We start from the raw sequence: 25,127 nt of genomic DNA, 5'->3' as shown, positions 1-25,127 counted from the left end.
GACAGCAGACGTGCAGGGAGCAGCTGCCGCTACTGGGGGGCTGCCCTTTGTACAAAGTTTATATATATTTATATACACAGACACAGGGGTATAAAATCCAGTGAAAAGGGCTCAAGTGAGCCAGGGTGGGAGTGGGAAGAAGTGGCAGAGATGGGGGCAGTGCCAGCTGTGGAGGCACAGGGGAAGAGGAGGGGAATGGTTGTGCTCGCTCCCCTCCCTCCTCCCTGCCTGGGCCAAAGAGATGAAGATGGACTGGAAGGAAGAGGAGCTGTACACAAGAAGATGGAGGGCATGGGAAAGGCACCCCATATTTCGCTCAACTCCTGGGGGAGCCCCCAAGGCATCCAGAATGTCTAGATGGGTAGATGTCTCATGTACCACCCAGCAATACGCTGAGCCTACAGCAGTCCTGGCCTCAGGTTGCACCAAGCTGAGGTTATAGGCTTCACAAGGTATATAGGTCCACCTCTATCTGCCAGGCCCATTTGTAGCATCCCAGCATCTACAAAGTTTCCCCCAAAACTCAAAAGGCTTCTTCACCCAGAGGTCCTAAGGGCTTTCCCTGGTAGGCCAAAAGGGAGGGGAAGGGGAAAAGAAGAGAAGGGTGGCACCTTCATTTGTGGCCCCCACACCCCCCAGAATGGGGGACGAGCAGAGGAAAAGAGGATGATAGATGGGGAAAGGGCAATGAAGGGCACCCAGGGAGACGATACACAGAGAGACACTTGTATTCGATGTATGTACAGATTCTGCTCCCCCAGGCCGGGGGCTTTGCTCAGCACAGAGTCCGTCCCCAGTGGGGCCATGGAGCAGCTGCTCTTCCTGGTGTCCAGTGTTGTCCCCAATTACCCCAGAGCCAATGTCCGTGCCCGCAGGCTGGCGTGGTCCGTGGCAGTGGGGAGAAGGGGGCTATGGAGGGGCAGACACGGAGAAGGGAGGTGGCAGAACCCAGAGGCACCGGGAAGCAGCGCTGGGCTCTTACCTGTAGGAAGATGAGCAAAGAGACGTAAACTACTAACCAAAGAGAACAGAGAATACGAAAGGTTAAAGAAAAAAAAAAGACAAGACTCTAGAACTTACATAGTCTGGGGAGTAAAGAGGCTGGAGAGCTGGAAGCACTGTGAGGCAATGGCCTGGGAGGCAAGATTCAGGGCTGGACTAAGAGCTGGGGAAAGAAATGAGAGAGTCAGTGCACAGTCAGAGGCTCTCTTCTCTCCTCCTCTTCCCTCTATACAGTCAATACTCACCAGTCAGGGCTGCAGGGTTCAGGGCTCCCAAGGGAACAGCTCCATTCAGTTGCAGGGCAGCAGCCTGGGCAGCAGCAGCTGTGGTTGGGAGCTGAATACCAGAGCCTAAAGGGGTAGAGAATGTAGCACCCAGTCCAAAATCTTAGGTTAAAAGTTTATCCCCATATTCTTCACCCCAGAGTAGTACTCACCCTCAGCCAACTTGGCCATGAGCTGCAGCCGCCCACCAGCGGTACCCAGGTCCAGCTCCTCACCACCATCAGGGAAGGTAATATCTGTGCCACCGTCCAGTCGCTCAGTCACATGACCCACCCTCATAGGTCGCCCTGCAAGCTCAAAGCCATTCAATTGTTCCAATGCCCGCCGAGCACACTCTGAGTCAGAAAACTGCAGAGACCACCAAGACAATGTCAGTAAACTCCTGGCCACAGACCTGAACCCTTAGCCTAACCCCCACCAGTATGACTTCCACCATCTCAGAAGTAGAGTTCCACTTAGGTCCTTTTCTAAGAGACCTGACACTTCTGTCTAGAGAGCAGGGGTTCTTAACCATTCAAGATGTTCTAAGTCCCCTTTCCTATTCAAGTGTTCTAAGAGACCTTTGTCCAATAACTGAATGGTAGCGATCTGATCTTCCAAGCCCCAAACAAGAAGTATCATTCTTACGAAACCTAGTCTGACACTGCTCTATATCAGGCATTGCTAAAGTTTATTATAGACCCCCTGGGGCAGTCTGAAAAGCCTATGGAATCTTTCTCAGGATAATGTTTTAAAATGCAGAAAATACACAGAATACCACTGAAATGAAACCGTTGAAATAATTATCAAAATAGTTTAACAACAAATTCACACACTTCTGGTTAAGAACCCCCACTCTAGACAGAAACAACCAATAAGTAATGAAAAGGTAAGCTAGGAGAGACTCCAAGGTTTTACATTCTTATTTAGCTCTTACAAAGAATGAAGTTCAGGGGCTCAAGTAATCTGGGGCTACCGAGAGCTATGTTCTGCGGTGGTATGGTCTATCAGGACCACAATCTGGGGACAACAGGGCTAGAACTCCTAAGATCTCGCTTTTTATTAACTCACTGTTATGTTGATTAAGGCTCCTCTCAAAGGAGGACAGATGTAACCATAATGGCATGGCCACAAGCAAGCACTGCTTGTTTGAGCTGTTTGAAAGGCTGTTGACCCTAATAGTCAGCAATTAAGACAAACAGGTACCAAATAGGCCATATTACCTGAGTCATCCAGGAAATTGTGCCTGCTACTATGGAGAATCACTACACCTGGAAATCTCCAAAACCAGCTGGTATGTTGGAGGTTGGTTTTTTTTTTTAAATTCTAGTATCACCTACTCCAAGGCATGCAAAACTGTCAAATCCCTAGAAAGCGGGGACAGCAATTTGGCCTTTGACTTTCTTAAGATAAACAATTCCCATAGCACAACACAACTTCCCTACCTACCTTGGGGGTGGTTGCATGGCCTAGCCAAGAAAACCAACAGTTAATGGTGGGCAACCAACCAGTCAATAGCCTGAAGTTATATAGGGCTGGGGGAACCAGAGACTGCAAAAGTAGGAGCAGTCTGGCTGAAAGATGAGAAAGAGCAATTGCCAGGTGGCCTCACTTCTGCTCCTAGGCTGTTCCTTTTCACAAGCCCATCTTTTCCTTAATCAAGGAACAGCAGCCTCCCTCAAAGGCACTAGTCCAGGAAGGGCCTCACTGTTCCCAACTCTGTCTCCAAATCACCCACTGTACAACTTACACAGTTGGTCGATAAAAGCACTGCTCTCACCTGACCACCAATCTTTAAAGGGTAGCAGCCTAGGATCGCTGCTAACAGTGAACATGGCACTTTACGTTTTCATTTACCTCATTCAATCCTCACAACAACCTCAGCAGGTGATATCTCCATTTTACAGGTGAGGAAACTGAGGCAAACAATGATTAAATGACTTACCCAGGGTCCACACACCAAGTAAATGTCTGAAAAAGAGTCTGAATTCAGGTCTTCCTGACTCTAATATCCACTACCCTGCCTCACTATTAACCAATGAGCAAATTCATAGAACAATGAAGTTAACCAGACTTCAAGATATCAAAACATCAGGGCCACTGATACAGTGTAAGAACAAACAAAGAATCCCAGAATTAGGCAACACTATCAACAGACCTTTTGCAGTCCTAGATAATGAAGCTAAGGCAGAAAAAATAGACAAGGAAATGAATTCAATTTCAGAGAAATGGGACAAATAATAGTGCTACTCACGGTTAAGAATCCAAAGCCTTTAGAGCGGCCTGTATCTGGGTCCTTCATCAGGACAATGTTATCAATCTGTGAAGAAAAAAAGAATGGTCCAGATTATCTTTGCTATGCCTCACCATTGATCCTCCCATTCAACCTGTTCCTGAGATTTGAAGAGACCTTCTTTCTTTCTTCAGCATCACATCCCTCTGTCCTTTTAGATCAGACCTAAAGGTCTACTATTTCCCCAAAAAAACCTTTTCCTGATTAACCTTACCCAGTCTCTCATTCATCAGCTCAAGTCCACTCATTCCTCCTTTGACTCTTATTGAACTATTTCATGCACATCTTGAATGTAATTCTGTGCCTAATTTTTAACACATAAACCCAATGTGGTACAACGCATTCTAAGTATCCGTTTGAATGTATGAACCTCTAGTTGCACCCGAAAAACACTGGATCTCTCCCCACCTTTTCCAGCTGTGTTCCCTAGTGTCCCAAGTGGGTACATACTTTGCCAAAGGGCTCAAAGATGCCCCGCAACATGTCCTCAGTGATATTGAAGTGTAGGGAGCCAACATAGAGCCGCATGGGACCACCACTGCCCTTCTGCAAGTTGTTGGCCATGGCTGCCAAGCGGTTTTTCTCAGCCTGGAAAAGAAAAATGGCAAGAGGGGTCGCTCCCCCCAAATAGCCTCTTCCCTATATTATTTCAATTACATTTTATTATCCTTTGCATACTCACCTGAGAGGCCTGCACAATGATGGGGACACCCAGCAGCCGCTGCCCTGTTAGTCCAATTGCTAGTGGCACTGACTGGATTTCACAGAACTCCACATAGGCAATGCCCTTAGAGCGACGTGAGTTCCGGTCTGAGATAATACGCACATCACGTACCTGTATAAGAAAAAGGAGGAACATAGAATCATAGCTCCTAAGAGGCAGAAGGACCATCTAGCTCAATCCCTCATTTTACAGAGGAGGAAACTAAGGCTCAAACATGTTAGGTGATTTTCCCAGGGTCACCCAGCCAGTATTAGAATCAGGATTTAAACCCAGGTCTACCTGACACCAAATCCCGCATTTTTTCTACTATGCCCATGTTGAGTCTTAGGTTGGGTCTATGAGAAATAGAAAGTTTATTCCTATCCCTAGATAGACTGATACCAAAAGAAGAGCAGGAGACGATAAGGGGTTTACCTTGCCAACAGCAGAAAAAAAATCCTCTAGATCTCGGGGCCGAATTCGGGCAGCCAACTGCATACAGAAGACTGTGCGAGCATCACGTTCCTCTGGGCTCAGATTGTCAATAGGCTCTCTGTAGAAAAAGCAGGAATTAAGGAGACCCTATCTCCCAATCACTGCTCCTCTTAAGGAGCTTATTCATTACTGAATTACATACAAACAACCTCCAGATTTCATCATTCATTCAACTCACCGTACAGGACTCTTCTCTCTGTAATGGGGGCTCTTGCTGTGTCCATATCTGCGCCTAGAGAGTACAGTTGTTGAAACAAACAAAAGCAATTAGAGGACTATTCCACAGAAACCCAAGTGACTTCTTATCCATGTTGGTCTGGAGATTAGTTTCCCTAATCTATATGGACAGTCCAGCTGTCTGTTCTTTCACTCATCAGTTCTTAACATCAGCCTCCAAAGATAAGTTGTCCTACTCCTCACACTGGACTACCCTCAAGAGGCAAGGGTGCAGGAGACACACATATCCCCCACATCCCTATGTACTGCTATTATTAAACGATCAACTCCATAGCAAAAGCTGGTACCCAGTAGCAAGGGGAGGACTCCTGTAGCGTACACGCTCCTCACGCCGGCGATCCCGGCTGCGTGACTTGCTACTGCGTCGGCGATCCCGACTGCGGCTTCGGTGACGCCTCTGACGATCCCGGCTCCGGCTCCGGCTATTTCTCCGCCTGTGTCTGTCCCGGTCTCGGCTTCGGCTACAGTTGATGATAACAACTAAATTACAACACATCTCTCTACTAACCCTTAATGTATCAGTACCATCACCGTGTCCCAATAATCTTTCCAAGAGCCAATAATTCCCTTATTTACCTGCGTTTCCGATCCTTGCTTCTGCTATGGCTGCGGCTCCTCTTCTTCCTGTGAAAAACAAAGTTTTAAATCCTCCCACAGGGTCAGGACCTTTACCCATCCCTCTAAAGCGACAAATTCCAAAGCAATATAATGGGAAAACAGAAGGCCCTAAGATAATAGTATGAAAATTCTGACAGATCTGGCAGAAATGTACCATACCTGTACAATACCAGGTTACATCTCTAAATTCTAGTATTGAGGGATTATTTTGTCAAAACCAAAAGCCTATGGTCCCAAATGTAGAATCTTCTTGCTGTTATATACAAATAAAATGTGCTCACATTAGGACTAACCTGTGAGTCCACATTGGGAAGTGAAGGCTTGAGCCAGGTCACCATTATTCCTATGACCCAAGAGGACCATAACTGGAACCAAGAGTGTCAAGGAATCTTAACAGCAACTAGGGGTATCATTTCCCAGGTCTGGCTGTCTTCTCAACCTGAAACAGGCTATTTATTTCCTCTTCCCCTACCTCTAAACCCACCCCTACCAAAAAACATTCAAGTCCTGTTTCTCTATCGCACACTTACTTGCTTGTCTCCCCACTGGTGCTGCTTCCACTAGTGCCACCTCCTCCACTGTTACTAGTACTGCTGGTGCTGGTGCTGGTGCTGGTGCTGGTGCTGGTGCTGGTACTGGTATTGCTCGGACTATCTTTTTTCACCTCCTTCCTTTGCTGCTCATCCTGGGGGGTTCGCCAGAGGAATGTCCCAAGGGTGCAGGCACCAAACACACAAATCCCAACGGACAAAAAGGATAGAGGCGAACAAGGAAGAAAACCCCATGAGATCAAGTTCTCTAGACATCCCTTTGGACACAGTTCTACCAATTAATGAAACACAAAGCAGAGAAAAGGAACCAAGCTCAGGTGTCATAGAGAGCGAGGATTTAAGTTTAGAAATTTGGCAGGCATCTTTCTAGATGTTTGTTTTTCTTTCCAGAGCCATTTGTTCCTCAGTAACAAGAAACAAAATCCTTTGGACTACTGGGGTCTACAGACATTTCCTGGATGGATCCCATGGCTTGTGAATAAAAGCACAACCATGGCCACAATCATGTGTGCTAAAAGGGATGGCATCTACCTCCACCCTTTTCAAAAACTGTAGACAGTAAATAAGAAGAGATGAAGAGATAGTGTCATGGAGGGGCCTCACCTATAACTGGCCATTCTCCTCATTCCCTAAGACCCAGATTGTTCCCACTTTAAAGAGAGAGGCCTAAATGAAAAGCCTAGAGCTTAGGGACATTACCTCTTCCTTCTTGTAGGGGGCTTCCAGCATGGCTTCAATCACTATGTCAAAGTCATCTGACGCCATCGTGTCACAATCTAAGGAAAGGAGAGGCAGATGAAGCCGACGAAGGGCAAACCCATCTATCAGAACCATTCCAAGCCATTCCCTTGTCCTCGAAGAGACAGACCTTGGGATGCTACAGTTCCCTGTTTCTTAGGGAACTGTCTGTCACTTACCCTGGGTCTAATTCTGTTGCCTAAAAATCACAATTAGTTCTGATGTGTGGCTTGGATAAGGAGACAGCTGAATAATTAAATGGTCTATGGTCTAGAAGGAAACTTAGAGCTTTTGTTATAGGACTAAAATCTTCATGAGCACAAGCTCAAAGAGATGGTAAACACTGCCCTATGAACACAGTATATTGATTATCAAAACTTCCCTTTACAAGGGATTCTATGCCTTTTTCTTGTGACTAGCTCTAAGACCATTTTGGTTGGCATACATTTTCAAACCTGGAAATAAAACAAGAAAGTAATACTAATACAAACCCAAAATTCAGAGAAATAAAAAAGTAAAATGAGAAACACTGATTTCCCTATGTTCTCCCACGTGCCTACACTCACTATATCACTTAAAAGGGCTTTTATCAATGAGTATTTTCTATCCATGATTAAACAGAATTTAGGTAACTCAATAAAGCAATAGGGACAGCGGACAGGGCTTTTGATTTCATTGGCATAATCAAACTCCTGGATGAGGAAACTGTCTACACCAATGCAGGTCAGCACTTTCTCTGCAACTTACAGTATCAAAGAAGAAACTAAGAAGTTAAATGACTTGTTCAGGGTTACACAGCTACTATTGATATATTAGGACTTGAACCAGGGCTGCCTGGATCCAAAGCCATTTCTCTATCCATGCTGCCTGTAGGGAAAAAAAATACTCTGGATAAAAACAGGCATAATCACTCCTACAAGATGGGCAAGGTGAAAATTTTTGCCTCCCCTCAAGCTTCCACGTCTAGCAAGAGTCTTTTGCCTGGATTTCCATGTCATGTCAGCCAAATGAGAAAAACAGAAAGGCACTAAAGAAAAACAAGAGACTAAAATTACCTATAGATGACCAATTTGTACTAATTATAAATACACAATATGGTCAGGTTGGTTTTTTTTGTTACAAATACGAATACTTATTCCAAGTCCTTTAAAAGGAGTCATCTGGAAGGCTATAAACACTTATCCAATGATAACGTTTTAGACAACCATTATTACTCAAAACATTTTTGGAAATTCTTTTTTGGGACTTTTTTTAGAGCTTGTGACAGAATACTGTTAAGAGAGGTAGGCATTTGTCCTCTGTGTCTTACCAGTGTGACCAGGGCCTTGTCACTGAACATTTTCTATACATTATCATCTTCTGTAATTCAACAAAAAAAAAATGAGGAGGAGAAAGTACTGCGGATAAGATGGGTTTAATTGCTCATAGCTTTAAGACTTTGGAGACTTACATTTTTTGGATTAATTAAAACTTATCTGGAGCCAAATTTGGTAAATGAGATATAATATGAGTTGATGCCATTTTGAGTATAAAATAAAATTTTTAATATAGCTAAAAAAAGTAACAATACATTTTTATTATAATATCAACCCCTTACATTTGGATACATTTTACAATTTAACAAATATATTTTACAGATACTTCACATGATCCTTCTAAGCAACAATGCCCTGAACTACATAGGGCACAGTTCCCACGTTACAAATGAAGAAACTAAAGCCCAGAGAAGTTAAGACTTGACTAGATCACGTAACTATTAAGTGGTGATCTAAATTCCAATGGAGTTCTACCACAAGGTGTAGCATTAAGTAAACATTAAGTAAACTAGCATTAAGAAAATTCCAAGAGTTCCAAAAATGTTTTCAACAATGTGTGTGTTCACACACATATTCACAAAATAAACATCTTCTAAGTGCTTATTCTCTATAGCAATATGGTAGGCACTGTAAGAGAAATAAAGTGTAGATAAAAATAACTACTTTAAAAGAACCGATGTTCTTAGTTTTACTTTTTTTTGTTTAATATGCATATACCTACAGATCAGCTCCATTACTTTATTACAGGTCACACCTTGTATCTATGCTTTTTGGTTTTCTGTAGTACATAAATGTGCTTCAAGAGCAGGAACCAGATTGACCAATAAAAATTATTCAGCTCACTGTTAGAACTCAGAAAATAAACAAAAGTCTAAAAATTAGAAATAACTTCTTGCTTTTGAAACACTAGTCATTTTGACTACTAGGTCTATATTTCACAAAACTCCTTTGTTTTACTAGTTATGGTTTTTGTGCCCAAAATGTTTGACTTCACGAGCTGCTCTTTGCTCATACATAGCATAGCAGTGATAACTTTGCAAAAACAAAATTCCCCTTAAATGAACAATCCTTTGGACCTGAATCACTTGGCCAAGGCAAAGTTTTCACTTGTTCTCAGCCAAAAAGAGGAATGGTTGAATGAATCTGTGTGCACTCTTGTAATATAAATACAACTTTTGTTTAACCTCCCAATCCAAATAAGTATATGCCAGAGTTGTACCTTTCTTTCGGTCCTAAACACTGTTTTACAATCTGCACACAACCCCCCTGTCAGGCTGGAAATGTCCCAAGTACTCTTCCCACCCCACTACACAGAGATCACAAGAGAAGGCTTCCCCACACCCCTCCTCCTGAGAAAAATATGAGAAAGGAGGCTCCACAGCCACCAGGGTGCTGGGATCTTGCCCAGATGGCCTGCTCACAGGCAGCACGAAAACAAGCTGCCAGACTCCAATGTTGAAGGGGCAGAGGAAAGTGCTTAAGAATCACTGTCAGCCTAGTTCACCCAGAATCCAACACATGCTGGAGTCCTAGGGGTGACGAAAGGGGGGAACAATCTCTGGGTCTGGTCACTCTGCTGAGGCAAACACATCCATACAGAAGAGAGCTTAACAATGTGAACGGCAAAACTGACAAAAAAAAAATTAGTGGAAGGGCCTCCCTTCCCCATTTCAAGTTCAAGTGTGGCCCCAGCAAAGCCGCCCATCTCAGCTTTCGCTCAGTGATTTCCACACTCGCACCACCAGAGATGGTCCTGCTACTCCTGGCCACATTTGAGCCCTAGAGCCTTCCGGATCCGACTGCCGGAATCATGGGTTAGAAAAGGAGGTGAAAAAAAACCCGATACTAAAACACAGTAAATTCCGTGCAGCTTTTTTTTTTCTTTTGGGGGTGGGGAGAGGAGGCTTGGAACCCAGCACAAAGAAAAACAAAGGGGGAGCTCTTAATCCCCTCACCCCTTTCAGCGCCGTGGATGATGAAGGTCCAGCTAGGCCATCGATTGTGCCCACCTCGCCCAAGAACGGCAACGAGGAGGAGTTAACAAAGTGTCATGGCTGCGGGGCTCTGTTATGGGAAGAGATCAAAGTCACAGGGCCCTGGGGGGAGGGGGAGAGGGTGGCGCAACGCTACGGTCAAACAAGGAGAAAGCCATGATGGGCCCGATGCCTGTAAATTAAACTAATGCCCTATGCCTGTGTCAAGAACGCCATTTCCAAACCAAAACAGCAAACAAAAAATTAAAAGGTTTGCGTGTTTCTGCTTGCGACATCACTGTCTGCTTGTGACGTCAAGGGGAGGCGCCACGCGGCAACGTCACGGGCGGGTGACGTCTCGATCGGGGGTGGGGGGGAGATTATTCAGCTTCAGGGGTCTCTCACCAGCTCCGGGTCCCCGCGGGGGGGTCCCGGGTTTCTCCGTTCCTTGAGGTGTGTAAAGGGCTCTGAGCCCAGCTCTTTCTCAGGGTCTCGGCAGAGAAAACGGCGCCGTGGCCGGAGCTGCTCTTCTTCCCGCAAGATGGCGGCAGCTCCGATGTCTTCCAGAACCTTCCCCCAATCTGCGCATGCGCTAAGCCCAAGCTAGGGTGGGGTCAACCCGAGCCGTCTCGCGGCAACTCTCCATACTGTACCATTTCATTGGCTAAAATCAAAACTATGGGCGGAGCCAGACTAGACTGTTGCCTAGCAACCGTCAATTTCCCTATTGATTGGTTGACGCTTCTGTAGATCAGAGAAAAAGGTCTTACCTGCAACCTTTGTTGACGCCCATCGCCTTCTCATTGGCTACTGAGCCACTGGGGTAGGTGGAGAAAAATCAGATATAGGGCGTAGTATTAGTTAGGAGTACCCACCTGACCCTGTTTCCAGCACAGCGATTGGCTAGATCAATACGCGGGTGGAGACAGTAAGAAAGAGCTGTAGCTGTTTCGGTACATTCCCTACTGATTGGCTGAGGGTGTCACGCTGGCCCTTAAATCCTTTCCGTGGCTAGGTTTGCTGTGTATAAAATCCGTCCCTTGACCTCACCTTTGGTGCTTAGCGCATGCGTCCGAGTCCCTCGTTGGGGCTCGTTGCCTCCTAGGCTCTTTGTGGCAAGCTAACCTAGTCAGGGATGGTAACTGCTGGAAAGGTCTAAGGCTGCAGAAAGTTCTGCTTACTTTTACCAAATCTTGTCCCGCCCCATTCCCGCTCCCGTCTCCCATACTCCGTCAGACATCCTACTTCCTCTCCAGCGTCCTATCCTAGTACAATGCCAACGCCACATTGATGCTTTCGGGACAGAGTAGAGGTACAAGTCCTTGGCTGGCACAGACACATTTTCAGGGCTCTTTTAGTTCCCACAGGTTTCATAGTTCCAAGGTCTAGTTCCTATAGCCAGGCAAAAAATTTGGACAAAAGGGAGCTTCTGCAACGAGCTAACACGTTCCTAATCCCTGCCTCCAAAAAAGACCAGTGGTGGGATGTTGGAGGAATCATCAATGTGTGACCACCTATGGTCACTCTCTATGGTGAATGCTACAAATAAACCACTGTTAACAGTCTTCAATTTCTTGGGATTCAATCTTTCACAATTTATCTAAAAATATCTCAACAGATACAACAGTTGGACCAAGTCTTTTGAGTAAGTTTTAGTATGAATCCATTCATTGCAGGAGGGTGGTCTATAGATGTGAAATATTACATGTATATACATATTGTCAAACAGGGTGGAACTTAAGGTTTTGTTGAATTGCTTTCTCTTAAAATTTGTTAGGATGGAGAACAGAGGTATTCAGAAATGCATGTGATGTAAAAATAGGTATCAAAAATAAAAATTTTTAAAGACTAAATTTAATTGGGACAAATGTAGATCACAGATGGGTTCAAAAATCATTTTCACAAAAAGTACAAAATGGAGGGTGCATGAAAACAGCAATTCCTCTTTAAAAGATCTGGGATTTTGTAAGCTGAATGAATCAACAGGTTAATATGGCAGCCAAAAAAGCAAATGCGACCTGAAATTGCACTGACAGGCAGTGTACAGGACTAGAAGGGTGAAAGTCTGGGGATACCAACCTTTGAATCAGACTGTAGCTGAAGTAGTGTACAATGTTCTAGGTGCTGCATTTTTACAGACTGCTTGACAATGTAATATCCAGGGAAAGGCAACCAGGAAGGTTAAGCCTTGAGATAATATGCAATATGAGGACTGGTTGAAAGAACTTGGGATATTTTAAGACTGAGAAGAGAAAAAAATTCCTTGAAATAGTTTTCTTCAAGTATTTAAAGAGTTGTTGCATGAAAGAGGGAATATATAATAATAGACAACATTGATATAGCACTTTAAAGTTTGCAAAGCCATTTACAAACATTATCTAATGTTCATACATTATGTCAATCGGACTCTGCTTGGCTCCAGAAAGAATTAGGAGCAAATAAGTGGAACAGTTGTAGAGAAGTACATTTTAGGCTTAATATAAGAAAAAAACCATTTAAAACTTAAGAGCCATCCAAAAAGAAATCCGTCTACTTTGGTAAGTAATGGATCCTTCCTCACTAGAAAGTTAAAACAAAAAAACTGAATGTCTACTTGTCTATCATAGAGGGGAGTTCTTATTCAAGCAATAGGTTAGACAAAATGGCCTCTGAAATCCCTTCCAACCCTGAAATTCTTTCCCTGCAGGGTAGGAATATAACTGTCCCAACTGACAAGACAAGGCTTAGCAAAATGTTGGCTCCAATGGCCAAAAGGAAGCACAATTCAACTTCCGGGTTATAGAACAAGAACGGCTCTCACTCAGGTGATTTCAGGATTTGGCTTCTGGCCTAGAAATGAATGTGACTGAGTTTATGTATCAGGTCCTGAGAATCAGAGGCAGGGGCAAGGGTGAGTGGGGGCAGGAAGGGCCATAACTTTGCTTTATTTGTATTTCCTTTGACATAGAAGAACCAAGAGGAACACAGAATTGGGCAGGGTTGAAAATCACTCAGTCCAGTATTCTCAGGGTTTGCTCCAGGAAGCCCTGAAAGCTGTGCCATCCCTGCGGCTTCACATTCTGCAGAGTGTTTCCTAGGCCAGGATCTTTTATCACAGAATGGGACAGGGGGCACTCTAATTAATTAATTCTGCCCTTTTACCCGCCTTTATACAAGACAAGAAAAGCAGATGAGGATACCCTGATCTGATGAATGGCAATGGTGACTCGGCCCTAGGGAATAATTACTGGTTCGTTCAGTGCTATAGGGGAACTGGGAGCTGGTTCCTCGTTCCTAAGGCTTTGGGCACTAGCAGGCAACACTAGAGGCCGATGGTATAGGAGCGACCAGTAGGGTTATGAATAGCTGAGCAGATAGGTGCCGTCACTGCCCATTCATACCACACCTTCTTGGCATTGCTGCATCGCCAGAATCGCACACAGATAGTCTGCCCTTCATGCACGGTGATGGGCTGCTGTAGGAACAGAGACACAGGATGTTTGGAGTAGCTGGTCATATCACCACAACTGGGACAGGGGCCTAACAGATCTTGGGAACAATATCACCATGTTGGAAGGGAAATGGGAAGTAGCTCAAGGATAGAGAGGTAAGTAAAGGGCAAATATAGTAAATATTGGGGTCAAGGGAAATGTTATCCTGCAGGCTCTTAAAGATGCTCACCTTGATAGGAAAGAGAATAGGAAACCAGGAGAACATTCCGGGAGAGTGGGTCTCTGGACGGATACCTGTGGGGATATAAGAACCAAATGAATTCAAAACCCTTCCCCTTACCACACCATGACTGCACCCTCTGCCGGAGCTAAAGAGGACTTCTATAAAAGGGAAAAAATGACAATACCAGGTCCCTTGGTCACCTTTTGAAGCAAATATATGCAGGGGAATACCCAGATACCACACTTTTCCTGCCAGTCAGAAGCACAAGCACTCACTCAGAGTGATGTCCTGATAAAGCACGGTCTCAAAGTAGCCTGCAAACCCATGCAGGACAGTGTTCACCTCTACGGGAAACTCCAACGTGCAGTAGCGGTTATTGTCAATCATAGGATCTGTCAAGAGAGAGGCAGTGAAGGACAGGAAGCCCAAAGGCAATTCAGTGAGGGGCCAGGAAAGCAAATCTATCAAAGGAGAGAGTATGCTTAGCTCTGGGGAGAGTATCAGAAGCAGTCACATAAGGACCTACCTCGGTTGGGATGACTAAAGGTAAAGCAAGGCTGGGGTTCAGCCAGCTGGTGAAAGTTGTGCAGCCGAACTACATAAGGCATCTCAAACTGGGCCTGTCAAAGAGAGAAAAGTAGGTGCTGGAAGGGAGAACAAGGACGGTCTCCTCCTTCCCAGGAACCTGACAGGAAAGTATCAACAGCCTGAGGGACACACAAATAAAAGGAAAGAGAACTCAGTCTTCTCACCTCAGGATCCCGATCCTTTTCTCGACATGCCCGGACTTCATTGTACAGCTTAGATGAGGAGATGGGGGCTAGGAAAGAAGTATATTCTCCTGGGATGCTCACTCCATCATCTGCAGAAACAAGAAAGGTAAATGAATCTCCAGCGGAGAAGGAAATTATGTTGATGCCCTAATTGAAGATTCAAGAACCTTTCTTCTGAAACCCACTCCTTTTCCTCATCTCCCTCTTCTTGTGCATAGGTCATCCTCAACTCTCCCTCACACCCCACTGCTATGCAATCAGCTGCCAAGCTACCAATTGTACTTCTACAGCATCTTTCATCTGTTTCTTGCCACCGCATGGCCTGGTTCAGATCTTTATCACCTTTTACCTATCACAAGACTCCTACAATTCTTCTCCTCCTTGATTCCAGTTTTTCCCCACTCCAGTCCACACAGCCACCAAATTGATACTCCTTAAGCATATGTCTAAATATATCATATTCTATACTGTTATTCTCAAATCTACTTATCCAACCCTAACCTCTCTGCTGATCTCATCTCACATCTCCAACTGCTTTTCAGACATTTTGAAGACATCTTGAACTCAACATATCTGAAACTGAGCTCATTATCCAAAAATCCTCCCCACTCCCAAACTTCCCTATTATTGCCAAGGGCACCACCATCTTCCAAGTCACTCAGGCTACCAACCTAGGTCTCCTTGATTATTCACTGTCTCACTCTGCCATGCTAATCTGTTGCCAAAACTTGTTGATTTTACCTTCTTACCTGATGTCTCTTGCACATGCACCACCTACCCTCCCCAACCCTCCTCTGCCATGCGGCACCTCATCATCTCAAGTCTGCACTTTTTTCTTTTGCTTGTTGGTGAGGCAATCAGGGTTAAGTGACTTGCCCAGGGTCACACCACTAATAAGTGTCAAAGTCTGAAACTGGATTTGAACTCAGGTCCTCCTGAGTCCAAGGCCAGAGCTCCATCCACTGCACCACCTAGCTGTCCCTTCAAGCCTGCAATTTTGAAACAACCTGCTAGCAGGCTGGTCTCCTTGTCACCAGGATTTCTCCATTCTAGTCTACCTGTCATTCAGCTGTCAGTGATCTTCCTAAAGAGCGGGTCTGATCATATTACCTCCCTATTCAATATACCCCAGTAGCTCTCTATCACATCCAGATCAAATATAAAATCCTCTATTTGGCTTTTATTAAAGCCCATCATAACTACTCCTAGCCCCCAATGCCTTATACTATCCTATATATTCAATGATCTAGAAAAACTGGACGTCCTGCTATTCCTTCAGTCTTATCTTCTGATTCTGAGCATTTTCACCAACTGTCCCCTGACAGGAAAGCCCATCCTTATCTCCACCTCCTGCTTCCCTGGTTTCCTTCAAGTCACAGCTAAAATCTCACCTTTAACAAGAAACCTCTCTCAAGCTTTCTTAATTCCAGCTGTCTTCTTTCTACTGATTATGTCCTATGTTATTTTCTGCACGTAGCTTGTTTATGGGGGGGGGGAGATAAATCCAGGGTTTTCCCCCTATTTCCTCATTTAAAGCCCAGTCCTTGTGAAGGACAGGGCTGACAAGGACACATTCTCCTTATCTTGGGTAGGACCCCACCCAACAGGGAAGGCTTAGTTCTGATTAAAGGGCAAAGAGAATCTAATCTAGGTGAACTGAGGCCCAGTGTTGAACTACTTAAGTGGTCTGGGTGGAGGTGAGTCTCTTGGTCCTAGAGTGACAAGATTTAGAGTCTCAGTCTCCAGCCCCTCATTAGAATTAAAACAAACCTACCTCTCATAATATTCATTCTCTCATAACCAATCAGAGTTAATTTCTGCCTGTAGAGAATACCCACTCTTGCAATGGTATCTAAACACTGGATGTTCTCCAGTAGTAGTCTTTGGGTTCCCAGAGGGCCACAGATCTCAATTTACTGATTATTTGTTGGCCATAATTAATAAACTGATTATTAATTACCCAGAAACTACATCTCTCGGACTTTTCATTTGTCACAAAAATATTAACTGACCTTTAAGAAGCTTCAGTGGCTCCCTCTTGCCTCTAAAATAAAATACAAACTCTCCATTTGGCATTTAAAGGCCCATCTTTCTAAGTCTGACTAGACTGTTTAGCGTGTGAAGGGGAGTAATATGAAACTAATCTGGTCTACTTAACTGTTGCCTTAACAGAACATTCCATTTCCCATCTATATGCCTTTTTACAAGCAAATCTCCATGCCTGGAATGCTCTTCTTGCCCTTCCCTTCCACCTCTTGGAATCCCTATCTCCCTTCAAAGCTCAAGTAGCATCTTCTAAATTACCTTTTATTTGCTTTGTATGTATTTTGTAATCACTGATGTGTCTACACGTTCCTCCCAACCCTTCTACCCACCCCCACCCCCAAAAAGAGAATATAAACATGGTCCTAAGACCTAGACCAACTGCCTGGCATACTACAGATATTTAATAAATCCATTGTCTTCTAGGTTGCTTCTATTGGTTCTCCCACCCTGTAACCAACCTCTGCCCTTCCTCTGTCTTCTACTCAGAAGGCACCTTTTAGGAAGTGCTGGGCTCCATCCAGGCATTCAGGTGATAGTTCATTATCTGCAAAGGAGCCCAGGAGTTCACTAACAATGATGTCCGCCTTCTCAGGTGCCACCCATTCCCGCATGTCTGATGATACCACTGTCACCTGCCTGCCCCACTCTTCATACTGCCAGTTCTCCAACCTGTGAGTGGAGAAGTCATTGTTAGTGTGGGTGCTGGCCCTGGCAAAGGCATGTACAAAGCAAGAGCATCAGGGGTCACTCACGTAACCACAGCATTGGGGTTCTTCTCTACAGCATACAGCTTCACTCTCCGATCAGCCTGCTGGGCAGCCCGAAGGGAAGCATTCACCAGGGGACCCCGGCCTGCACCTAGCACCATCAGTACCCTGAAAGGAAAGACAAAAGATGAGATAGAACTATCAAACAAAATGGGAGGGACAGACAGCACAGGTGGAGTGTGTTGTTATAGTAATAGTAGTAAAAGTGGTAGCAGCAGTAATTAATAGCTAGCCTTCATATATCACCTAATGCCCACGGGGGCCATCTCCTGTCATCCTGATCTATACCCTGCCACTGGACCCAGATGGCTTTGGAGGAGAAAGTGAGGTTGGTGACCTTGCACAGCCCTCCCTCACTTAAATCCAATTCACTTGCAAGTCAGGACATCACCTTCCTGATGTCATGGTCCTCTTCACCTAGCTAGTAAGTATCTGAGGCCAAATTTGAACTCAGATATTCCTAACTCTAGTACCTGTACTCAATCCACTGTACCACGACTAGCTACCTGAGTTAAGAAACACTCACTGTACATTGGTTATCTTTTCCTCTTCCGGTACACGATCCAAGAGACATTTGTAGATAGCCTAGGAAGGAAACAGGGAATAGAGGTTACTACCAGAGAAACCTACTTCTGGCCTCACTCCCACTCCCATGCACAACCAAATGCTAGCCCTGGTTCCTGCCCAACCCAGATCCACAGACCTGCTGGTACTGGGAGTATTTGATGGGATCCTTTTCAAATACTTCATAAGTTTGTGACTCCAGATTGTCCATCAGTGGCTCAAGAAGAGAAAAAGAAAGACCAAGTTAAGTTAACCAGAGCCTAGAACCTGATGGCACTCCAAACTGGAAGAGCACTTTATTCGCCTTCTGGGTCTAGCTGGGAGGAAGAGGTAGGGGGAGGGGGAGGGTTGGATTCCCTCCACACAAAATACTTCCTGGTCCCCTATCATTCCCACAATTCCTAAATTCACAGCTCACCTGGAGTGGTGACTGGAGATAGTCCTCATAGCCCTTGGCAAAGAGTTCATAGGCATTGGGCGGTGGACGGTTCTGGCTCAGGTATTCCAAATACTGCAGGTAGGTGCAGAATTCCTTTTCTGAGTGATGATTGGCACCAGTAATGATGAACTGTACTTCCAACTGTCAAGAAGTCAACACATCAACTCAACCTCTATAGCCTCCCTCTTTTCCCAGCACAGAGTCCTACTGTCCTAAGTTTTAAAAAACTCACTCCCAAACCAAGCATCTGTGTTTAATCATAGCCAGAAGAAAAAGGCATCAACAAAGAAAGGCCTAAATCATTCACTTTATGAATCCTTAATCAATCCCCTTGAGGCTGGAATACATCATCCCCAACAATCAGCATGGCTTTCATATGTTTAATGCCCCCGGCACATCTCATGGTGGCTCAGAATACCTCATATCCTTTTGCTATTTCTTTCTCAAATATATTTCTGGGTCTCAGGATCCCAAACACTAAAACTTGGAGTTGAGAAAGGAAGGGAGAATAATGATTCCTAAGTTGGTGTTTTATGATTTAATACTATGGAAATATTTCCTTTGAAAATGGATTACATGAAAAGCTATCAAATTTCCTGTGCCACATTCTCCCTTTATCTCTGGACCCCAACTTAGCAAAAAGTGTTCTTTGGGGTCAAATATGAAAAGCGAACTGATCTGTGGGAAAATTTCAAATACTCATATAAGCAAGGTAGAGGATCATTGGGGCACTACCGGATGAACTCCTCACCCCAACTACCTTTTTACCTTGAGGAGCAGGAAGATCAACCTCTGGTGTGCCTTAGAAAGGACAGGAAATCCCTTCTTATTGGTCAAGAAGATGCTGGTGGGAAGGATGGCTGCTTTGATTGGCTCCCCAAGCCATCGGTCAATAATATGATTGGATGGGAGGTCAGCACCAACTTCAATAGCTACAACATGGAAAGAAAGATCTACTGAAGCCCAAAAGGCTTTCTTATCTGACAAGGGAGTCTATTACAGTCCTGCTACATAGCAGACTTCCCTATAGAATAAAAGGAAGCTACCCAAAGTCTCGGCATTAGTAACTAAGCTAATCTGAATCTTCACACTATGACACCTATTCACATGGGGGAGGGGGCGAAAGAAACTCTAGCTATACCAGCCTGTCACACTCACCCACTGCAATCCTCTTGCTGTAGTCACAAAGGGTTCGAAAGTTATGCCACCTGCCCGGAAGAAAACACAGCACAGTGCCTGCCAATCATTATACTCCTAGCCATCAGCCACTGCCCCACAACTTCTAGCCCATTCTTCTCCAGCCCTGCATTCTAACCTTCTGCAATAACAAGGAGAGAATACATACCACATCCATGTCTTCTCCTCCCCAGTATATGCCTCCGTCCGTGTAAGAGGTTCATTCCCAATAACATCATCCCGCAAGTCTTCTGCTGCCATCAAGGGCACCCGTATCCAGAACTGCAGGGAAAGAAACTCATTACTTCTGTCTCCACAAAATCTTCCTTGATTAAAATGAACTTGATCCTAAACCAGTGCTAACCCCTTTATAACCAACATGCCTTTCTTGATTCCTGAAGATTTAAGTACATAATGCTATTTCATGGAGACAAATGTTCGTTTGTATGTTTAGGTTAATATCTACTAGTCTGTCCTATCTTCCAATTCAACGCTATATTTTCTGAGACAGAAATAAATCCCCTTTCAGCTTTTTGGTAACAGTATTTGTTTGATGTAACTGACTGATCAGTGATCCTAGGCAAATTAAAAAGGAACAGTAGAGTCCTTCCCAATCTATTTTATGCACGATGGATTAAGTAGTCTGGTTTCGGATAATAAATAATAATAATAATAAATAAATACAACCCGACCACAGCACAACACTGCCTATTCATCTTCTGGGTCTGGGAAGGAAATCACTGAAGTCATACCATGGAAGAATGATGGCCTGTGTGAATGTGGTTGGTCAGGACTCTGGCCAGGTTAGTGTTATCTTCTTGAGTGAGAGGTAACAGGAAAGCTGGAAGCCCCAGGTATGCCCCGAAATTCAATTCCTGCAACATGGCCTGGAACAGAGACCAATAAAGACGAATTAGTAAATGATGTCCCAAATGGCTTCTAGCATTGTGGTGCTAGACACAACTGACATCAAGGTATCCCAATAGACACTGAAATTTGGGCTGCTCAGGGTGAGACATTGAAATTTGGGCTGCTCAGGGTGGTACACAAAGATCCCTGGTTCATGTGAAGGTAAGACAATACCCACCCTGCCCGAGTTCTAAAGATTGCCCCAAGGCATAAATCAGAGTGCCTTACCGCCTCAGAATTCCTTCTAATCTTCTCCACTTTGGAATCTGGGCGGATCCATGGTGATAGCTTTCCTACAATCAAGGTATTCCAGTCTGCATGCCCCAGGGAAAGACAAAAACTAGGTGAAGTATGGTTACTTTACTCCAGTTTCCATTTGACCCACTGGCTCTCCAGCAGACCAGGCAATGGAGCACAGAGAACAGGTGGTTTTCTCATCACGGATGGGGAACACTGTTCTAGAGAAACAACACTAATGGAGGCTTTTTAATATGAAAACAAGGGATGTATAATGGGTGCATCTTCCTGTTCCAAGAAAATCATTCTCCCTAATTCAAGGAAGGAGAGGTGGGTAGACAGGGCTCTGAGAATGTGGGCTGTTCCCTGCTTCTACAAGTATGGGGGGGGGGCACCGAGGGGCTCCCTACCCCGTCCTGACAGCAGCAAGTCAGACCGTGTATGGGGCCCACGACGGGTCTTGGCAGGTTCCTGGGTGAACTCCCTCTTGAATCGGGGGTGGAAGACGGGCATGCAGAGGAAATCAAAGCTGAGACAAAGACAGATGACCCCCACCCCCCACCACCACCAGATATCATTAGCAAAATAACAATGCCCTTCAAGCAGGCCACCTGAGTGGCTTTGCCCCACGTGGGCCAGCCCATCGTGCACAGCCCATGCGCCAGGGTGCACAGTGTGCCTCATTACTCCCCAAAAAGAAATTTATGGAAAGAAGAAGAGAAAGGAAAAAGCCAGAACTCCATATCCAGCGGCAGGGCCAGCTCCCGTTAGATCGTGTCCCTGGCATGAGCGCCACATGTCCAAACTCTCCCGAGAGCCCCTGCACAACTTCCCAACCCGCTCCCAGCCGCATCCCAGCCACTGTCTGTGGTCCAGCCTCTTCACCCACCCGCATCCACGAGAGAAATGGTCTCTCCCACCACGGTCCCCTCCCCCTCCCCCCCGGAATTGGGAATAGTTTCTCCCACTCCACCTCCCAGAAAGTGCGCGTCCCACCCAAGAGAGGGGAGGAAAAGGAAAATGGGGCCCTCACCCTTGTTTCGCCACGGCCCCCAACGTATCAGCCACTTCTGGGACGCAGTTAAGGTCCCGCCCGCTGGACACGCGGCACCCAGGGGCCCCAACTGCCACCGCCGCCATTTTTCCCCTCACGTTGTCCGCACCGGGAACCCAGGGTAACAACCAATGGCAAAGCACAGAAAAAGCCGGGTTTCCCTAGTAGGCGGGAGGAGTCGCCTTAACAACCCGAGCGTCTTCTCCAACTCTGCGCGGGCGAGTGGGCGGGGCGATATGTGGGCCTCCCTGCCAATCAGGTGGTGGCGCCGTGACGAAAGACACGAGACCAAGAGATCTACCAATCCGAGGGTCCCGCTTGTGACTAAGTCTGGCTCTTCTCGTATCGTTTTGTTTAGAATACTTGAAATGGATCCAAACGAAAAACTACATTCCCCATGAAGCCCTGCGGCATCCTCTTGAAGAAGCGCTGCTGCAAGAATTTTTTCGTCCGAGGGCCAGTGGCGCAATGGATAACGCGTCTGACTACGGATCAGAAGATTCCAGGTTCGACTCCTGGCTGGCTCGGTTGGAGTGGCAAATCTTTAGTTGCTGTTTTTCTGCTCATCTCTATTTCAAATTTGCTCCATTGTTCTCTGTAGTCCTTTATTATTCAATAATACACTCGTTCGTCTGTTTCTTCAACATAATAATTGCCTACTGTATGCAGAACGCTAAGATAATTTCACATCACATTAGGCACAGTCCATGCTCTCATGAAACTTACGTTGGGGGAGGAAGAGGAAAGACATTAAATTCATATCTACTTGTCTTGAAGACTAGATTTCAGCAACAGTCACTGTCATGCAAATTTCTCTACCCAGAACCCCCAAAAGATGTTGCTTTTTCAAGCAGTAAAAAGAATTTATCAAGCACCTACCTGAACGTGATCTCCAGTCTTCCATCTCCAACAGCCTATTGGACACGTCGAACTGGATGTCCTGCAGACATTTTCAATTCAATGTTCTAAGACAACTCATTATTTTTCCAAAAAAATCCTCCCGTCCTCCTTCCTAACTTCCCTGTTACTGTCGAGCACACCACCACCCTCCAAGTCATCCAGGCTCCCGACGTAGGTGTCATCCTCAACTCCACACACTCTCACCCCCCATATCCAATCAGCTGCCAAGTCCTATCGTTTCTACCTTTATTTCTCTCCTTTTCCATCAACTGTCTCTTCTGACACTGCAACTACCCTGGTGTAGGCCGTCATCCCCTCACACCTGTCTATTACAATAGCCTGCTGCTTGGTGTCCCTGCTTCAAGAGCCTTGCCTATTCCAATCCATCCTCCACTCAGCTGTCAAACTAATCTTCCTAAAAACACGGATCTAACCATGTCACCCCCTCAACTCAGTAAACTCCAGTGGTTCCCTGTTACCTTCAACATCAGTCACGAAATCCTCTGTTTTGCTTTTAAAGCCCTTCATCACCTGTTCGCTTCTCACATCTTCAGTCTTCTCACATCTTACATTTCCCTCTTCTCATTCTGTGATCCAGAGACACTGGCCTTCTTGCTGTTCCTTGCCTACGACACTCCCTCTCCCAACTGCATTTTCACTGACTGTCTCCCATGCCGAGTATTCTCTCCCTCCACCCATCTGCATCCTGGCTTCCCAGGCTACCCTCAAGTTTCACCTACAGTCTCATCTGATAGTAATCTTCCCCTTTCTCCTTAACCTTGGTGGCTTCCCTCTGAGATTATCCCCTATTTATCCTGTATGTATGTATGTATGTATATATACACACTCATATACATATATATGTATATTATTTGTATGTAGTTATCTGCTTGTTATCTCCCTCATTAGACTGTGAATTCTTTAAAGAGACTGTTGTTGGCCTTTTACTGTATCCCTATAACTTGGTATGATGCTTGACACATAGTATGGGCTTAATAAATGCTAGTTGACTGGCTCACTAGATCAGTGCATTATCTTTTTATTTACACTATGTCTTGTTTAAAGGATCAGGTGTAAAGCTGGTGAAAGTTTAGGCAACCTATATGCTCCTTTCTCTATTCTCCTTATACCAGTCTGTGTAATATTAACAATATCCTGTATGTTCCCTATACTTTATGCTGCCCAGCTAACCCTCCTAGGAGGAAAGCATCTGATAAATTACAGACCAATAGGTATGAATGACAGTGTTATCTCTCCCACATTAAAAGAGAGGCAAATGAATGTCTCAGTAACAGTGGAATTTCTGGCATTTCGGTATTTGAGTGGAAGGAAAAATTTTAGATGGGAGAATTTTCCTGATGCCCTTGAAATCACACCAGTAAACAACTTCCCATCCTGCCTGCCCTGCCATGTCATATATGTATTAGGTCTCAAGGCAGGGAATTAGGAGATCTTGCTTTGAGTATGTCACTTACTACTGTGTGACGACTTTCGTCAAGTCCATTCACTTCTGAGGGCTTCAGTTTCGGTGACATTAAATGACCATTGAGTGCTATGTATAAATCATTGTGCTAGGGGCAGATGGATGGTGCAGTGGATAGAATGCAGGCCTTGGAGTCAGCTGTGTGACTTACTAGTTGTGTGACCCTGGGCAAGTCACTTAACCCCATTGCCTAGAGAAAAAACAAACAAAAAACCCCCAAATCATTGTGCTAGGTGCTGTAGGAGATATAAAATTTAGAAAAGACAATTAAGTCCTAGTGGCACCCACAGTCTAATAGGACACTAAGATCCATACTCAGGAAATTGAAATACACAAGAACACTTGATAAATTAAGTTTGCCAAGTGAAGTGAGGGAATAAGCAGAAAGCAGATTATTACTGATGTGGAGAGCATGGGAGACTTCAGGGAGGGGATGACAGTTTGGTTGGGTTCTAAAGAACAAGCGAGAATTCAACAGGCAAAAGAGGAGAGAGGGCATTCCTTGCCTAGGTATTGGCCCAGACAAAGGCATGGAAAAGGGATATCATGGGGTATATTAGGTAAGGATAAATGGGAGATAGAGTAGTGCAGTTTAGCCAAAGTAACAGAATTAGACCAGATGACTTCTAAAAATCTCTCTAACTCTAAAATTCTAAGCATGGCAGGAGTTTCATCAGACTATTTTGTTGTATTCCCCATGGCAATGAATACTATATCCAGCACAAGGTGTATTCTCAGACTTACTTGTTAATTGATTGATTGCATAAGAGACTATACAGAGTTAATCTAGACTATGCCCCTTACTATCAGCTAAACCTACAGTTCTGAGTCAGAAAGACACAGTAAAGAGTGTCGGTTGCTTCCATCTTTGGGGTTTTTTAGGGGGAGGGACTGGTAGGGGTTTTTTTAATCAATTCTCAGTTGCTCATCCTTCCA

General features: G+C 44.9%; 2 protein-coding genes and 1 non-coding gene across 7 annotated transcripts; 1 reads left to right on the top strand and 2 right to left on the bottom strand.

The window, feature by feature from the left end:
• Nucleotides 1–712: 712 nt before the first annotated feature.
• On the bottom strand, nucleotides 713–10,777 carry RBM23 (RNA binding motif protein 23). Of its 5 annotated transcripts, none has more exons than XM_021009125.2 (15): nucleotides 10,595–10,777; nucleotides 10,172–10,280; nucleotides 6,862–6,938; nucleotides 6,142–6,296; nucleotides 5,570–5,617; nucleotides 5,281–5,454; nucleotides 4,935–4,988; nucleotides 4,697–4,814; nucleotides 4,241–4,393; nucleotides 4,009–4,146; nucleotides 3,520–3,585; nucleotides 1,439–1,634; nucleotides 1,248–1,352; nucleotides 1,081–1,165; nucleotides 713–982 (listed from the first exon to the last, which is right to left on the bottom strand). In XM_021009125.2, exons 3-15 carry the CDS (start codon nucleotides 6,925–6,927, stop codon nucleotides 979–981), a joined length of 1,362 nt encoding a protein of 453 aa, XP_020864784.1. In that variant the 5' UTR covers nucleotides 6,928–6,938; nucleotides 10,172–10,280; nucleotides 10,595–10,777; the 3' UTR covers nucleotides 713–978. The 5 variants fall into 5 exon arrangements, with proteins under 5 accessions (XP_020864784.1, XP_020864976.1, XP_020864702.1 ...); XM_021009317.2 differs by having other exon boundaries at nucleotides 6,142–6,287; nucleotides 10,595–10,776; XM_021009043.2 differs by lacking the exon at nucleotides 10,172–10,280 and having other exon boundaries at nucleotides 10,595–10,776.
• Nucleotides 10,778–13,080: 2,303 nt separating this feature from the next.
• Nucleotides 13,081–22,019, bottom strand: PRMT5 (protein arginine methyltransferase 5). Its single transcript, XM_021009420.2, has 17 exons — nucleotides 21,788–22,019; nucleotides 21,165–21,283; nucleotides 20,746–20,831; nucleotides 20,361–20,495; nucleotides 19,778–19,890; nucleotides 19,591–19,640; nucleotides 19,201–19,364; nucleotides 18,412–18,573; nucleotides 18,133–18,210; nucleotides 17,956–18,014; nucleotides 17,415–17,537; nucleotides 17,156–17,331; nucleotides 14,596–14,705; nucleotides 14,370–14,463; nucleotides 14,119–14,235; nucleotides 13,850–13,914; nucleotides 13,081–13,643 (listed from the first exon to the last, which is right to left on the bottom strand). Exons 1-17 carry the CDS (start codon nucleotides 21,892–21,894, stop codon nucleotides 13,491–13,493), a joined length of 1,911 nt encoding a protein of 636 aa, XP_020865079.1. The 5' UTR covers nucleotides 21,895–22,019; the 3' UTR covers nucleotides 13,081–13,490.
• Nucleotides 22,020–22,262: 243 nt separating this feature from the next.
• Nucleotides 22,263–22,335, top strand: TRNAR-ACG (transfer RNA arginine (anticodon ACG)). Its single transcript has one exon. It is a non-coding gene; the product is annotated as a tRNA-Arg (tRNA).
• The last annotated feature ends 2,792 nt before the right edge of the window (nucleotides 22,336–25,127 follow it).

Source organism: Phascolarctos cinereus, unplaced genomic scaffold, assembly GCF_003287225.1.
Source record: "Phascolarctos cinereus isolate Bilbo 61053 unplaced genomic scaffold, phaCin_HiC Scaffold_3;HRSCAF=262, whole genome shotgun sequence".
Lineage (NCBI taxonomy): Eukaryota > Metazoa > Chordata > Mammalia > Diprotodontia > Phascolarctidae > Phascolarctos > Phascolarctos cinereus.
This window is presented reverse-complemented; position numbering and strand designations above follow the sequence as displayed.